The sequence below is a fragment of the Ursus arctos genome, unplaced genomic scaffold (assembly GCF_023065955.2).
Source record: "Ursus arctos isolate Adak ecotype North America unplaced genomic scaffold, UrsArc2.0 scaffold_2, whole genome shotgun sequence".
NCBI classification, from domain to species: domain Eukaryota; kingdom Metazoa; phylum Chordata; class Mammalia; order Carnivora; family Ursidae; genus Ursus; species Ursus arctos.
The window spans coordinates 5,520,474-5,536,260 of NW_026622874.1; the positions used below are offsets into that span (position 1 = coordinate 5,520,474).

General features: G+C 47.6%; 1 protein-coding gene across 1 annotated transcript in view; it reads left to right on the forward strand.

Annotated features, from left to right (window-relative positions):
* The first annotated feature begins 7,271 nt into the window (after positions 1-7,271).
* SCCPDH (saccharopine dehydrogenase (putative)) overlaps positions 7,272-15,787 on the forward strand; it is a 36,310-nt gene continuing 27,794 nt past the window's right edge. Inside the window, exons 1-3 of the mRNA XM_026509545.4 lie at positions 7,272-7,620; positions 9,076-9,188; positions 15,032-15,112. Coding sequence (XP_026365330.1) covers positions 7,431-7,620; positions 9,076-9,188; positions 15,032-15,112 — 384 coding nt within the window. The 5' untranslated portion in view covers positions 7,272-7,430. The remainder of the gene's footprint in view (positions 7,621-9,075; positions 9,189-15,031; positions 15,113-15,787) is intronic.

Genomic DNA, 15,787 nt, shown 5'->3' on the forward strand with positions numbered 1-15,787 from the left:
GCATATGCCCCATACGTGTTTTTTCAAATCTAAGCACATTTTGATGCTTTGCCAGGTTCCCAACTTAAACAAAAATAAAATTTTTGTGTACCTACTGTTGGGAGCAACAGGCAAAAAAGAAAGCCTCACCCCACTTTTGTGAAGCTCGTGCTTGTGATCAGAGCCCTGAGATGTCACCTGTAGAGCCATAATCATGTCGGGATCCCGCACTCCGCTTACCTGACACCACACCCGTGCCGCTGAACTTGGCTGGGAGAAACAGCGGCGGCGGGATGACGCTTGCTGCACATGGGTGAGCACTCGCCTCCGGGGCTGGTCTTACCCCAGACCAGTAGGAGCACCCCTCCCTCCTAGATGATACCTTCTTTCCTGCTTCTATTTCCTCAAGCCTCACTCCGGGGTAGAGACTTGGCTTCAGACATCACTGCAAAAAGCTAAGTAATCAGATGGGGATTTTCATAAGCTCATACACCCATCTGTCCCCTGCGTCTATGCCCCAATGCTATCATTCCCCCCCTACTATCTCTGACACACTGTCTGGGGTGCCCGGGACGTACTAGCCTCCATCTTGTCTTTGATTCAAGGTCATTCCCTGGCACTTCCCCTTTCTCGCCTATATCATCAGTCTCTCTTCTCTGGGTTGTCCTACAAGCCAACCAACCAACCAGCCAACCAACCAGCCAACCAAAGAAACAAACCAAAGAAATCTCTCCGGATCCCCTTTCCCCCTCCAGCTTTTGCCCTTGATCTCTTTTTCCCGTGACAATAAAACTGCTTGAATTCACTGTGAGATTTTTCCTCCCTCTCTTTCTGTCTGCGTCGAGATCCCCAGTGGCCTCCGAGTTGCTGAGCCAGGAGTCCTTCTCAGTCCTCAGAGCGTTTGGCCTCTTGAAGTGTCTTCTTTTAGAAATATTATTATTGTTATTTTTTTTTTTGAAATATTCTTCAGATGGCTTCCGAGATATCACACTCCCCTGGTTTCATCTGTACCTTTCTAGTTCTTTGTGACCGTCCTCCGCTGATTCCTCTCACCTTCCTCCCCTCTAAATCGGCCCGGTCCCATGGAAGTTTCTGCACTGATGGAGATGTTCCACGCCTGCACTTTCCAGTATGGCAGGCCTGTGCGGCAGTTCACCACTTAAAATGTGGCTGGTGTGCTTGAGGAACTGAATTTGAGATTTAATTTTGTTTAAACTTTAATTGTAGTAACCACATGTGGCCAGAGACTGAACAGTGTAGCTCTAGATATGGGAGTGTCCCAGGGCTCCGTTCTTGTGTTACTTAAACCAAGTTCCGCCGCCCATCGCTCTCCAAAGGCCAAGACTCAAGAGAGTTTTGACTGGAAAAGAATATGAGCTTTAGTCAGGAGGCCGGCCACTCGGGGAGAAGGTGGACCCTTGTCCAAAGGCCAACTCTGGGGTTTCTGCCTGGCCCAGACATTTTTAAAGGGTTTTATTTATTTATTTTTTAAGATTTATTTATTTGTTTTGGGGGGGCACGTGGGAGGGCAGAGGGAAAAGGAGAGAGAATCGCCAGCAGACTCCTCCCTGAGCGTGGAGCCCCATGAGGGTCTCAATCTCATGATCGTGAGATCATGATCTGGGTTGAAACTAAGAGTTGGATGCTTAACTGACTTTAAAACCCAGGTGCCCCTAAAGGGCATTAACCCGTTAAGGGAGTGCTGTGGTCTGTGACTTTCTTGATTATATGCAAACTTAATGATGTCAGCTAAGGAGTCATCTTGGTACTTGGAAGTTGTGCAAGAAATTCTAATTTCTTGGTGCCCAGGGAGGGTTTGTCCAAGTAGGTCTGGTCCCTTGGTACCTGGGGGTGGTTGTGTTAGAGGGTCTGGTTCCTTGGTACCTGGGGGTGGTACAAGAGTAGTCTGTTCTTTCTGAAAATGAGGGAAAGGTCTATGGATGTGCAAAGGTTGGTTTATAAGTCCTTGTGTGGCCTTAAAGAAGAAAAACATTTTGCTAGAAGATTGCTGGGCTCATCAGAAAGCCAAGGTGACTTCAAACAGGCTCTGGCCTCCATGGCCTGAGAACATTCTGGTCCCTTATTCCCCAAGGCCAGGGGTCTGCAAATCTCAAAGAAAGGAAATTAGTTCTGTTATGGATCAAGGGCCTTATGTCAGCAAGCAGGGAGTGTGTTACCTTGGAGCAAGTTAACTGTTAACACTGCCTGGGTGCCGTTACCCTCGGACCTTTTCTTTTGTCTGCCTACACTCACGCTCTTGGTAATATTACCCAGCCACATGGCTGTAATTACCAGTCGTATACCAGGAGCCCCTTTCTCTCCAGCCAGATCCTACCCCCCAATCCAAAAGAGAAGATCAAATTACCTACTTGACAATTCCTACTTGGTTATCTTGGACGTCCAAACTTACTGTGTCCAAAATGGAGCCCCTGATGTCCACCACCACCCCAAGCCAACAAAAACCTGGAGTCCTCCTCAGGCTTTTTGCACATTAGTTAATGACCACTCAAACTGCCAGCTGTTTGAGCCAAATGTCTTGGAGTCACCCTGGCCGCTCTTTCATGTTCCCTTCCTCACCCGATCCACCAGAATATCCCGTTCCCACCACCTGCAAAGAATCTGGCTGCTGACCACTTCCCAGGACTGTCACTGTCCACACCCTGATGCCAGCCATCACCTCTCACTTACATTATTGCCAAACCTCCTAACATTTCCCAAAGTCTGCACTTGGTCTCTCTGTAGTCTGTTCCCCACAAAGGAGTCAGAATGGGGGTTTGAAAATGGGTTTTGGAAAAAAAAAAAAGATGCAGAGTGCCTTTTCTGCCCCAAAGGGTACCCCGTCTCACTCAGAGGAAAAGTTGGGATCCTTCCTGTGACCACAACTCCTGCGTGCTGTGTCCTGTCTTCTGTCTGACCTTGTAACCTCCCACTGTCCCCTCATCCATCTGCTCAAACTAGTCTTCTCACAGTTCTTCCAATGCACCTGGCGTGTTCCCACCTTAGGGACCTTGTTACATCACTTGGTCTGGAATGTTCTCCCAGATCTCTGCACAGCCAGCTCCCTCCTCTCCTTCTGGGCTTCTCTCAAAACCACCTTCTGGTTGAGGTCTTCCCTGGCCATTCTGTCCAAAATCTCACTCACAGCCGCACCCTGACTGTTCACATCTCCCTTCCCTATTTTTATTTCCTTCACCACCTACCGACCATTCTGTGCGTCCTATTTCATTATCTTATTGTGTCTCCCTACTAGAATGCGAGCTTCACGAGCACAGAGAATTTCCTCTTTTTTTCTTTTTCTACTGCTGGATCCTTGGTGCCCAGAGCAGTGCCTGGCACAGAGTAGGGTCTCGATGAGTCAGTGTTGAGATAAAGCAGGCAGGCAGGCAGGACATCCGTAGAGGCATCAAACTGGTGACACTTGGGTCATCAAGTATGTTTTGGATCCTGCGTTGGTGACAGAGCTGTGCGAGCCGACTTGAGTCTGGGTCAAAGTAAGACTCAGTAACCCTGGTTCTATCTTTATTTGAGATTCTAGTATTTTGTTCATCATGGATATTTTGCATTGTTTTTTAAAGTCATTTTTATTAATTAATTTAAGGAAGCTCTACGCCCAGCGTGGCTTGAACTCACGACCCCGAGATCAAGAGTCCCACGCGCCACCGACTGAGCCAGCCAGGCGCCCCCTGCATTGATTTTTTAAAAATATTATTTATCTTGATTATTCAGGGTTTTTTTTTTTTTTGATGGATCCTTAAATTTTGTACTCAAGGCCCAGAGAGGCCCCCTAGTCCTGGCCTTGGCACTTTTAAGAGTGCCTGTGACATGTGATCTTTTGATGTAATGAGAAATAATAGTTGGTCTTCATCCCTGGTTGCTGGCTCAGAGACCCTAAAACTCCTGTAATTTCCTGAGTGAGAGAAATGAGAGGAGCTTCTTTTGTTATTCATAATAAGCAATAGTCAAAGGTACCTGAGTTTATGCTAATGAGCTGAGTCTTCACGGGTCCCTAGAGAGCTGCTGGGTAGGGTCTGTTTCCCCCCCACCCCCCACCTCCCATCTCCTGCTCCAGAGGAAACAACCGTCTTCAGAGAGCTGGAATTTTCAGTTCCACCACCAATGGGGAAAATTTTATTGATCATGCGTCCAGGCTGGTTGTGGCTGGGAGCATGAGACACCCCGATTCCACAGGAATAGAAGCTCTGTGCTTGGGACCCTTTTGGACCTCGTTCCATGTACCTCTTCATCTGCACATTCATTCGGATCCTTTAAAATATCCCTGATAATAAACCTGCAGTAGTAAGTAAAGTGTTTCGTGGATATTCTGTGAGCCTTTATAGCAAATTACCAAACCTGAGGAGGGGTTTCATAGCCAAAGAGTCAAAAGTGTGGATGGCCCAGGGCTTCTGACTGGCATCTGAAGTGGGGGAGTGCAACTTGTGGACTGAGCCCTTCACCTGTGGGGTCTGCACCACTAAATACTCCCACCACGGTGGAGTTCGAGTTACCAACATGACTTCACCTGGCTCATAAAATTCCTGAAAATCGGACAGTTGGCTCTCATGAGTATGAATGGCCTCATCGCACCATTGGATACGTAGCTTATTAAAAATAAAAACATTAAAGATAATAAAGAAATGTCTCAGGATTTGCATAGAGACCTTTTAGTTAACAGATTTTTAGTTAGAAAAAAAGAGAAAGTGATATGTAAAAGGGAAAGAAAAAGACAGAAGTAGCACCTAATTGGTAAAAAAAAAAAAAAAAAAAAAAAAAAGAAAGGACTTAGTGTCTTTTGCTTTCCAAAAGATCAACCCAGACTAATTTCTTTTCCCTGAGTCATTTTTAGCCTGATGGTCAGAGGCTGGTAGAAACAATGGGTATTGAGAGATGGGCCTGTGTTGTACTATTAGGCAACTTCTTGTCTGCTGAGCGCATCTGTTCTAAAATGTGGTTGCACATGAGATGTTCTGATTGTATTGGCTACTTCGCCTGCCTTCTGTTTACATGTATCCACTGGAGATTAACAAATGATTCTGGCCATCAGAACAACTTAGAGGTGTCTCTCCATTTCTTCTTCGCTTCACGTTCAGCCATAACTGTCATAGTGGTTCTTAAGTGTGGGTCATACCTACCTCTGCTTTCTGCCTCCTTCCTACAACCCCCACCTGGCAAGTATAGTTCTCTTCTGGAATAGCCTGAGAACTCCCTCTGTGTTCCTTTCTCTCTTTCTGATTTGTTGTGTCAAAGATACATAAAGCCAGGGGGCACCTGGCTGGGTCAGTCACTAGAACATTTGACTCTTGATCTCAGGGTCTTGAGTTCAAGCCCCATGCTGGGCGTAGAGCCTAATTCCAAAAAAAAAAAAAAAAAAAAAAAAAGATAAACAAAGCCAGATACTAGGTGAAGTGGTAAGGGCAGATTTTAATCAGTAATATATTATTGTGCTAGGAAAGAGTCCAGTGTGAACTGAATTCAACCAAGGTGGCCTGTGAAGGAATAGGGAGCTCCGTAGAGTCAGGGAAGAGAAGAATGACAAAAAGTGGGAAGACGGGGTTGGTCTATGTGAAGCTCATCGGGGCTTGGTAATTAGAGCTCACTACCCTCCTGCAGAGGCAGGGAAGCTGGGGCCCTATCTTCAGAGTCGGTTGGAACAAACAGTGAATTCTTTTGGCAGCCTTGACTTTTCTCAGGCAGTCACTTTAAGGGAGTCCAGCATCATCCTTGGAAGGCGGCCTCGAGCTGTTACAAACTTCATCAGTGTTTGTTCAAGGCCTTAGAGGCCAAGGTTGAGGCCTCGTTGAGGAGAGGGCTCAGAGGGGCCTGGCTGGAGTTTGCTCCGGGAGAGAAGCCATGTCACCTGGCGAACATTCGAGCTGATAGTCCAGGCATCTTCCTCTCTTTTCGGGCCCCAAGTCACAGATGGCTCGGTCTCTGACTTCATGGAGATGGTGGCCAGTGGCCTTGTCCACAAGCCAACCTGTCTTCTCTTGTACGACAAGGGTGATTTCCTTCTCCTTGGTGCTACCCGTAGAGCTGAAATGACCCTCTGTGCTGGGCCCCAGGGGGCAATCCTTCAGGTGGAGGATTCCTTCAAGAAGAGCCTCGCCTCCTCAGACTGCTTGATGCAAAAGCAAATTCTTCCAAGATGCCTGTCACTGTAGATCAGGCCTGCTTTTGGAGTTTGAATGAATGGACTTGTACAGATTTTACTCTTTCTTTCCTGGATTTTCTCTGCTCAAATAAGCGTTTGTGAGATTTGTGCATATTGTTGTGTGTTGAAATAGACCCAAAAATGTGCCCTGGGGGCCACAGGAACCTGGCCTCACAGACAGGACGATACATGGTGAGGCATGATTCCCACAACTGCCCCTTGCCCCTTCTGCAAAGCCAGCCTCTGCTCCTTTTTAAAATTATGATTATAAAAGTCCTATACACTTGTTTTAAAGCCCAAATGTTTTAACAATATAGAAAGGTAAAAATTTTTAAGTACAAGTCCTTTTCTGCTTGCAAAATTCCTATTCATCCACTTCCCAGTTATACTCACTAGCACTGCCAACAATAGCTTACATTTAGTGAGCTCGGCCAATGAGAAGCTACTACACTCTGAGCTCCCAGTTTATTCCGAGGGACTTTTTGTTCATAAAATCCTTCCCAGTCTCCCCTTTTCTTCCATAAATAAGGGCTCCCCTCCTTTGTTCTGGGGACTTGCATCTGATTTTGCCCTAGCTCATTTTGGATTGCAATTCTCTATTTCCAAATAAACCCATTTTTGCTGCTGAGATAGCTGGCCCGAGTCACCAAAGAAATCCTACATCCGAAGGGGAGGAGGTGGTAACGACACAATTATTTGGAATTCTGTGCTGGGAGATGTCTCTTCTCCCCCACGCATTTACTAATTCACTTATGTGTATTAAAATGTTTCTGGATATATGAATAACACAGCTCAAGAAACTTCTTTCTTTTGCATTTGGAGGATCTCCCTAGCCTCCCAGCTCAAAGGCAGGATAGCTCTGGGAGGTGCTTCCCCAGGGAGCCACAGGGCAGTGACAACCATGAAGGGGGTCCCCAAATCCCTGGGCGGAGGGCGCAGGGGCACAAGGGCGCTGCGGCCTTGGGCCCCAGAACCCATTCGCCTTCCACCTGCCCTGACTTCGCGAACACTCCTTGGCCGTGACGCTTGGAAAGCAGTTCTCGCGTTCGGGGTCCCTCCAGACACCGGGAATTGCTGCCAGCTCCTTCTTGGTGCAACGCCCTCCCGAGCGCCCCAGGCGCAGGCGCGGGCGCGGGCGTGGGCGTGGCCCTTGTGCGGCGGCGCGCGCGAGGCGTCGGGAGTGCGGCGTGCCGGCGGCGGCCACGCTGGAGGCAGTTGCTGCGCGCGGTACTGGGGTCGCTGCGTGAGACGCAGGCGCGGTGGACTCCGCCCTCCCCGGGCTTCGGCTCGCTGTGCGCTCGTCATGGTGACCAAGGCGAGGCCTTACCACCTGGTGGTGTTCGGCGCGTCTGGCTTCACCGGCCAGTTCGTGGCCCAGGAGGTGGCCCGGGAGCAGGTGGTCCTGGAGCAGAGCTCCCGCCTGCCCTGGGCCGTGGCGGGCCGCTCCCGGGAGAAGCTGCAGCGAGTGCTGGAGAGGGCTGCCCTGAAGCTGGGTAAAGGGGCGGAGGAGGGGAGCGGCGTCCCGCTCGGTCCAGGGGTTCGGGTCGCCGGCAGCGAGCGTTTGTCCTTCCGGGGGGGGGGGGGCGGGCGCCGCAAGGGCTCCCCGGGCCGGCCGGACGTCAGGAGCGCTGGTTGGGGGTGTCGTGGCTTTGTGCCACTCCATGCAGGAGGCCCAGCCATAAATGCGTGTCTCCTCTGTTGAATGCCCCCGTTGGCGTGGCGGGTCCCGTTGGTCCAGCAGCCGAGGACTTCAGTTCTTCCCCGGCCGGCCGACCCTGTCTCCCTCCAGAGCAGGGTGCCTGGTGGGGCTGGAGGGCCCTTGATCGTGAGGTCGGAGGGGAAAGGAGGGCACTGGTTTCCTTGGGACTGTTTGTTCTCTCCCCTCGCCTTGGGTTTTGGCGGTGGGCGAGGAAGCTTCCCAGGTTTTGGTAACGTGGTGGCCTTCTTTTTTCAGTTGCTTTTTTTGCTTGTAAGAACTCGCCAGCAGGCTTATTCTGTTGCATTAATTCAGCAATTTTACTGCGTGGTCTTTTCCGTGCCGGGTCTGTCCTAAGTGCTGGGCATGCGGGAGTGACCGAGCGAGACCGCGCACACACGTTTAGGTCTCCGGAGCCTTTAACTGTGGCTCCTTCCCACTCGAGCGTCCCTCATACAGACAAATGCATCTGCATTCTTCCGTTTCATCTTCATCTCACTTCTGAATCCACACTGAGCCCGGGAGTATACAATCCTTTTGCTGCCACCACCAATATACACTCTTGACCAAAGAGCTTTTTGGTGTTTTTTGTTTGTTTTACTTTTTCAGGAGAAATAATTTCACTGTTTAAATATTTTCTTCCATGTCTTTTTCCTGCTCAACAATACTGTACAGGTGCAGCCTAGCTACCTAGCATTCATAATGCCCAAGTTCAGTTACTGTGGGGAATGCACCTTGATCCATCAAAACCTGCATTCCACTAATTCCCATGATTTGCTCATTATAAGCCTGTAATCAATGTTCTTACCTAGACTGTGCTTTCTACCTCAGAGCCCTTTTTTTGTTCGTACGTTGATGTTAAGAACCCCTTTTTACCTGCGCATTTTGTCCTGTGTAATTGGTTACTAGTTGATAAGAAACTGTTTATAATGGAATTCTTGGCAGAGAGGAAATCAGGACAGTCATCGACTCAGTATCTAAATGATTGCTAAATTGTCATTTTACACAGGGTTATCGTTGCTTAAGTTAGATTTTTTTTTAAGGTTTAATGATTTTTTTCCTAGCAATCCGTAGCATTAACTCCATTTTCCACATAGCTTTTTTTTCTTTTCTTTTTTATTACCTGGTTTTAAAAAGTTTTATCTCTTGTCAGTATATTTAGTAAGTCTGCCATCACTGACTATAAAAAGACGATCTGGAACATCTAATACTGTATCAGGATTTGCTTCAAACGATTTATTTCTTATTTCAGGAAGACCGACACTCCCGTCTGAAGTTGGAATAATAATTTGTGATACCACGAATCCAGCCTCACTAGATGAAATGGCTAAACAGGCAGCAGTTGTCCTCAACTGTGTGGGACCAGTAAGTCATCCGCCCCGTTTTGTGTCGGAACAAACAATGTATTCATTTCCTGCAGAATCTGGTATTTGCTATTCCAGAGGAACATAAGGACGGGGGACAGAAGAGTTGGTTCAGGGCTTCAACCCTGTGTGGGGGAGTTTTCACTCCTTGTGAGGAGCCCGTGGATGTGACCATAGTCTCCTGAGAGAGAGAGAGAGAGATAGGCTCTCTGTGACACCATCTCAGGGACTGGGTGCTGGTTCCCTCATTGGTTACTGCTGTAATTGCCAGCTTTTTTTTCTTACTGCATGCTTCTTAAGTAAAAAATGCTTAGCATATACCCCTAATATATTTTTTATTTATTGATAAATGATATTCGTATAGTATTTATTCAGCACATACTCACTGTGTATGACATGTAAACTGCTCTAGAGCGGGTACCTGGGACATAAGGGTGAACAAAACGGAAAATCCCTCATGGAGCTTACAGTCCAGTGGGTGAGACAGAAAAATAAGGTTATAGTTGCAGGTAGTGATAAGCGCTTCGAAGAAAAATCCAGCAGGGTAAGGACACAGAGAGATTGGTGCACGAGTCTCTGTGAGGCGGATGGGCAGGGAGGATCTCTGTGAGGACCTGACATTTGTGGTGAGCCCCGAGTGAGGGGAGGGGTGAGCTGCGGGAGGAGTTGAGGAGAAGCGTGCTCCAGGGAGGGGCGGCTGCAGATGTCCTGAGATGAGCGCGGTGTGTTTGGCAAGACGCGCAGGAATGCCAGAGGGGGCAGAGGTGGGAAGTCAGGTCGGAGAGGAAGCCAGGAGTTAGGTCAGAGGGTATGGCAGGCAAGGTCAGGGTTTGAAGCACGTCAGAGTCTTTGAATGGCTGAAAGCAAGAGCAGGACTGATGAACAGTTTTGTAGTTCTTTGTATTCAGAGAGGAAAAACGGGGTAAGAGGGGCGCCGCAGGGGAATGGTCTGGGCACACCGAGCACAGGATGGGGTTGGCAGAGGTGGTGAGAAGCGGTTGGGGTCGGAGGATGCTTTGAGAGCAGATGTAGAGGATACGCTTTTGGCCTGTGTCACAGAGTAGATATTGGTGACATTTACTGATCTGAGGAAGCCGTCATAGTTGCCAAAACGTTTGAAAACTAAGCACCTAGGAAATTGATAATAATGTTTTAAATGAAAGCAGAGGGGTTTTTTGATTATCCAGTAAAAATGTATTTAAATTGTTTATTTAGATTAATCTCATTCCTTTTTTTTTTTTTTTTAAAGATTTTTTATTTATTTGAGAGAGAGAGAGAGAAAGCATGAGCAGGGGGAGGAGCAGAGGAGAGAAGCAGGCTCTCCACTGAGCAATGAGCCCCTTGTGGGGCTCGATCCTAGGACTCTGGGATCATGACCGAGCTGAAGGCAGGTGCTTAACGGCCTGCGCCACCCAGGTGCCCCAAGATTAATCTCATTCCTAATTAACTTTGGTTCTGTGCTCTCTTGCTATAACCATTCTCTTTTGTGTATCCTCGGCCAGCCTCCTTGCCCTTCCCACCCCAGTACTCTGGAAAAACCCAAAACTGGCTTGTGTGTGTGTATGTTTTATTTATTATTTAGTTTTTAAATTAGTTTCAGAGGTAGAGGTCAGTAATTCATCAGTTGCATGTAACACCCAGTGCTCATTCTATCACGTGCCCTCCTTAATGCCCATCACCCAGCTACCCCATCTCCCTCCCCCCTCCCCTCCAGCAACCCTCACTTTGTTCCCTAGAGTTCGGTGTCTCTTATTGTTTTCCTTCCTTTCAATTTTCATTTTATTTTTCCTTCCCTTCCCTTACGTTCGTCTGTTTTGTTTCTTAAATTCCACATGTGAGTGAAATCATAAGGCATTTGCCTTTCTCTGACTTACTTCACTCAGCATAATACACTGTACCTCCATCCACATCATTGCAGATGGCAAGATTTCATTCTTTTTGATGGCTGAGTAATATTCCGTTGTATATATCTACCACATCTTCTTTATCCATGCGCCGAAGGTCATCTGGGCTCTGTCCGTAGCTGGGCAATTGTGGACATTGCTGCTATAAACATTGGGGTTCAGGTGCCCCATCGAATCACCAAAACTGGTTTTTCCAGTTGTTCCAGACCCGTTACCTGCACTTGAGCCCCCTGTTGGCCCGTAACCCAGTAGCTCTGCGTGTCTCAAGTACCTGCGTCCCCTTGCTGATGGTCCTGCTTTAAACATGTGGTGACAAGCCCCACGTGGGGCCCCAGCACTTCCAGCGACGCTGTTCCGCTTCCCCAGACTGTTCTCTCTCCTACGTCTGAAGCAGAGTTTTGCATCTTCTTTTTCTGCACATTTTTAGCATCCTATCCCTCTTTCCTCACCGATCTGATGATTTTATTTCCCCTTTTTTCCCCACTATGACAATAGAAGCTGTTGAAAGAGAATTTCTTCACCCGCATTACCCCGACTCTGCCTTACCTGTTTGGAGGGAAAACTGCCCCGCTCCTCCTGGGTGCAGGATTTGAGGAACCTCATGTTGACATTTTCATCACATTTTCCCTTCTACTGGACTGTTTCTGTGCCCCCTTTGTCGCCAGACTCCTTGAAAGCGTTCTCTCTCCTTCTGCGTCCACGTCCTCAGCTCCCGCTGCGTCCTAAACCACTCTTGCCAGGCCTCTGTAGACCTCCCTGCTTCAGGAGCCTGCTCTGCTTCGCCCTCACCAGCTCCCCGAGCTCACCTTGATCTGAGCTCTCCGCATTTGTCCCCCTCGATCACGTCCTCTTGCATGTGGCTTCTGGGGTCTGGCCCTTCCCAGGTTTTCTGCCTGCCCACCAGCTCTGTCCCCGTCCCTTCTGTTGCATCTTCTCATCTTCCTCTAAGTACCAGAGGCTCAGAGCTCGAGCCTTACCAGCTCTTCTTTGTCCAAACTCTCTGGGCCAGGCTTCTAAAAAATATTATTAGTGTTGTAATAAAATACACGTAACCAAAATGACCCTTGTAGCCATTTCTGTGTACAAATCAGTGGCATTTGGTACATTGCCAGTGTTGTGTAACTCTCACCGTCTTCTCTCCAGAACCTGGCATCACCCCAGACAGAAACTCCAGCTGGGTCAGGTTTGTTTTCGTTTGGTGCTTCCTACTGACCATTTTGGGCCAGCACTTTTGAACAGTGTAGTGTAGTGAGTTGAGACTCACCTTAAAAAAAAAAAAAACGATCAGAGAGCCTAGAATAGGAACTGAGGTGAACTACATGTAACCTGGGTAAGCGCTGGCTCGTGAAACTTCTATTCCAGTTTGATATATTTGTGCACAGGCTGCTGCGTGAAGTGGATTTCTCAGCGTGGGTTGTGGTCAGAAAGGTTTTCAATGCATGTGTATGCTGATGATGTCTACGTTACTTGCAGTGAGGACTGCCCCCTAAACTCCAGACTGGTAGACCCAGCTACCTTCTTGATGTTTCTACTTGGATGCTTCATGGGCATCTGAGTCTCTAGGGTTTTGCCCCCAAACCTCCTTCCCAGGCTTTCCTGGGATTGGCATTTTCACTTTGCCAGTTTGGGATCATTACCTATTTCTCTGCAGGTTTTTGTTTGTTTTTACCTCTTTGTCCATTTCGTGAAGATTTATTTGGTTAAAAACCAGATGATAATCTATAAAACTACTTAGGCACGTGTAAACAAGCATTAGGTTGAAATATACCGAAAATGAATGAAGGAGGGTGTCACTGTGGGCCCCTCTGCATGTGGGGCCCTCCCAGGCTGTCCTCAGGGTCCCTTGTGTAGCCTCCATTCAACACGTGACCACTTCACGTGGCCCAGGGAATGGGCCCAGGTCAATTCATGTATTAACTATTAATAAAATTTCTTTGTTTTCTTTGTGTTTCCTATAAGAAGTAGCACGAATAAACATACTGATATGTAGTTCCACAACTGAGGGCCTGGGTCCGTGGGCCCACTGAGGCAAGCCTGCCTACGTAGTAGACCCCCCCCTCCCCCCCGAAAGCAGGATTGCGGTTTTGATCTATAAGCTAATTGGCTTCACTGGGGGGAAAGGTCTCCTCTGAGATCAAGGTTTGTTGCCGTTTGTCCATTTATCTCATAAAAGCACAAGGGTAGAAAGTAGAGAAAAACCAAAAACATACTAATATAGGGACATTAGTGCAGAAGTCTCAACCTTGGATTGCCTGGAGGAGAGAGAAGGTGGGCCAGTTGAGGCAGAATGCAACGTGGGGAATGGGGGGACTGTGGTGAATAGGGAAGCACATACTTTTTCCAGAAGGAGCTCTTATTATTTTAAAAACCCCATTAAGGCTTTCCTGCAGCTCGCCAGTACTTCTAGATAAACCGAGTGGCTGACAGGCCGTAGCTCACAAGCTGAGCGTGGGGAGTTAGCCCAAGGACAGAAGGCTGAGACTGGAGGGGCCGGGAGCTAGCCTGGCAGCCACGAGTAGAGGAGGGGGCTCCGGGTTGTGGAGGGTGAAGAAATAGCATGTTTAGGAAACTACAGAGAGTTGGGAGCTGCTGGAATATGAGGGTGAAGGGGTTGTGGTGTGACCTGATGCTTTTTGTGACATGCTAAGAACTTTGGACTTTCTACAGTAAATACAGGCACTACCGAGCCAGCCAAGGGTTTTGAGAGATATGTATATGTGATGGAAGCAAATGTGACGTCAGATTTTTATTTTAGAATAATAATTTGGTGTTTCTTTGGACATGGGGCTACCTTGGCTGCGGTGAAGCCAGTTACTTTGTATAGTAAATCTCACGAGAGGTGGTAAGGGTGTAAACTCAGATTTGGACGTGTAGACGGGAGGGAACTGATCTGAGATTTTTAAGGAACTAATTCGATAAAACTGGGTGACTTCCAGGGTAGGTGGAGTCAAAAACAGCTTCTAGATTTCTCACTTGAGAATTTTGAGGAGAGTGATGCCATTCATAGTGACAAACTTTCTCCTCTTCCTGTTGGTCTTTATTTTGGCTGATACTACCCATAACCCCCATGTGCATTGGCCCCCTGTCTGTCTAATCGGCAAGCCCAGTCATTTCTGCCTCTTTAATAATCTCATCCTCAGTGTATCCATCCCCTTCCTTAGTTGAGCCTTTTGTCATTTCTTACCGGCCGTGGGTTTCGTTTTCCAGTAGGGAAGGCAGGGTGATGTGTGTTTTCTATAAATCTTACACCATTGTTCTATTTCAAATTCTCCAGGACAGCCTAGTAATCCTGGTCTGACCCCAGTGTTCCTTTCCAGGCCCACCTCTCCCCTTTCAAGTACTCTCAGCTTCAGGTACCCTATCCCTTTCTCACACCTTCACATATACTTTTCCCTTTATCAGGATTTTTCTTTTTCCTCGAAAATCCTTATTCTTCAGAATTCAACTCAGATGAATCACTTGTTCTGTTAAACTTCCCATTTGGTTTTCAGTTAGAGGTTAGCACCTGTTCCTCTAATTCCATTGTGCCTCACAGTTTACACTGTGAGAAGTGGCATGGCACAGTTATGTGATTTTCTTGATTTATCTTTTGGCTCCTTTATTAATGTTTGATTCTTAATAACCAAGACTGTACTTGCACAACTCAATGGCATTTCATTCATTTATGCTTGCTAAGTAAGAGGCACCTGGTGGCTCAGTCAGTTCCCTGTCAGTCTCTCAATTTCGGCTCAGGTCATGGTCTCAGAGTCGTGGGATAGAACCCCTGCATCAGGCTCTGCACTCAGCCTGGAGTTTGCTTGAAATTCTCTCTCTCCCTCTGCCCGTGTCCCCCTGTGTGCACGCATTTTTCTCTCTCTCTCTCTCTCTCTCTCAAATAAATGAATAAATCTTCAAGCTTGCTAAGTAAGAGTAAACATTTGGTTTTCTTTATTCCCCTCAGTACCGATTTTATGGAGAACCTGTAGTAAAAGCATGTATCGAAAATGGAACCAGCTGTATCGACATCTGCGGAGAACCTCAGGTGCGTCAAATGAGAGGGAAAGACAGCATTGGCAGCACAACCTCTGTTAGAGCAGGAAATATCTCGTGCCGTTTTGCAGACCGATTTTAGAAGTCGGTGACCCCTCCCTGGTGCTGACAGCTTGAAGGAGAGCACAACAGTCAGGTCTTTTCTTCCATCTTCTTGACTTTTTTTCTTCCTTACCACCTTGTTTCTTCCAGGTTTTGGTCTGTAGGATGTGCTGGTTTCTGTAGCTGCTGCCCACTGTGCATGGATTTAATTAAAATGGGGCGCTGTGTGTAAATTCTTAGAATCTCATTTTTGTAACTTTGTCATAGTGAATTCCCTTTCTGTAATCAGACACCTTTACAACATTACAGAAAATGAGGTGTGAAACCCTCCAAACATAAACATTTTAGATAGTCACACTCGAGGGCTTACCGCACGCCCGACACTCTACTAATAAAGCATTTTATGTCATCGGAATGTTCCACGTTCCCGTAAAGTTGGTGTCGTCTTGCCTATTTTGTGGATGAGGAAACTGAAGCTGAGGGGGTTAAGTCGTGCAGCTCAGAGTCCTGCCACCACTCACTAGAGGGACCAGGACTCCAGCTGAGCTTTGCCTGGCTGCAGGAAGTGGATGTCTGTAAGCACCCAGCTCCTCAGAGACCGTCACCTCCTCTGTCCCTGCAGTCC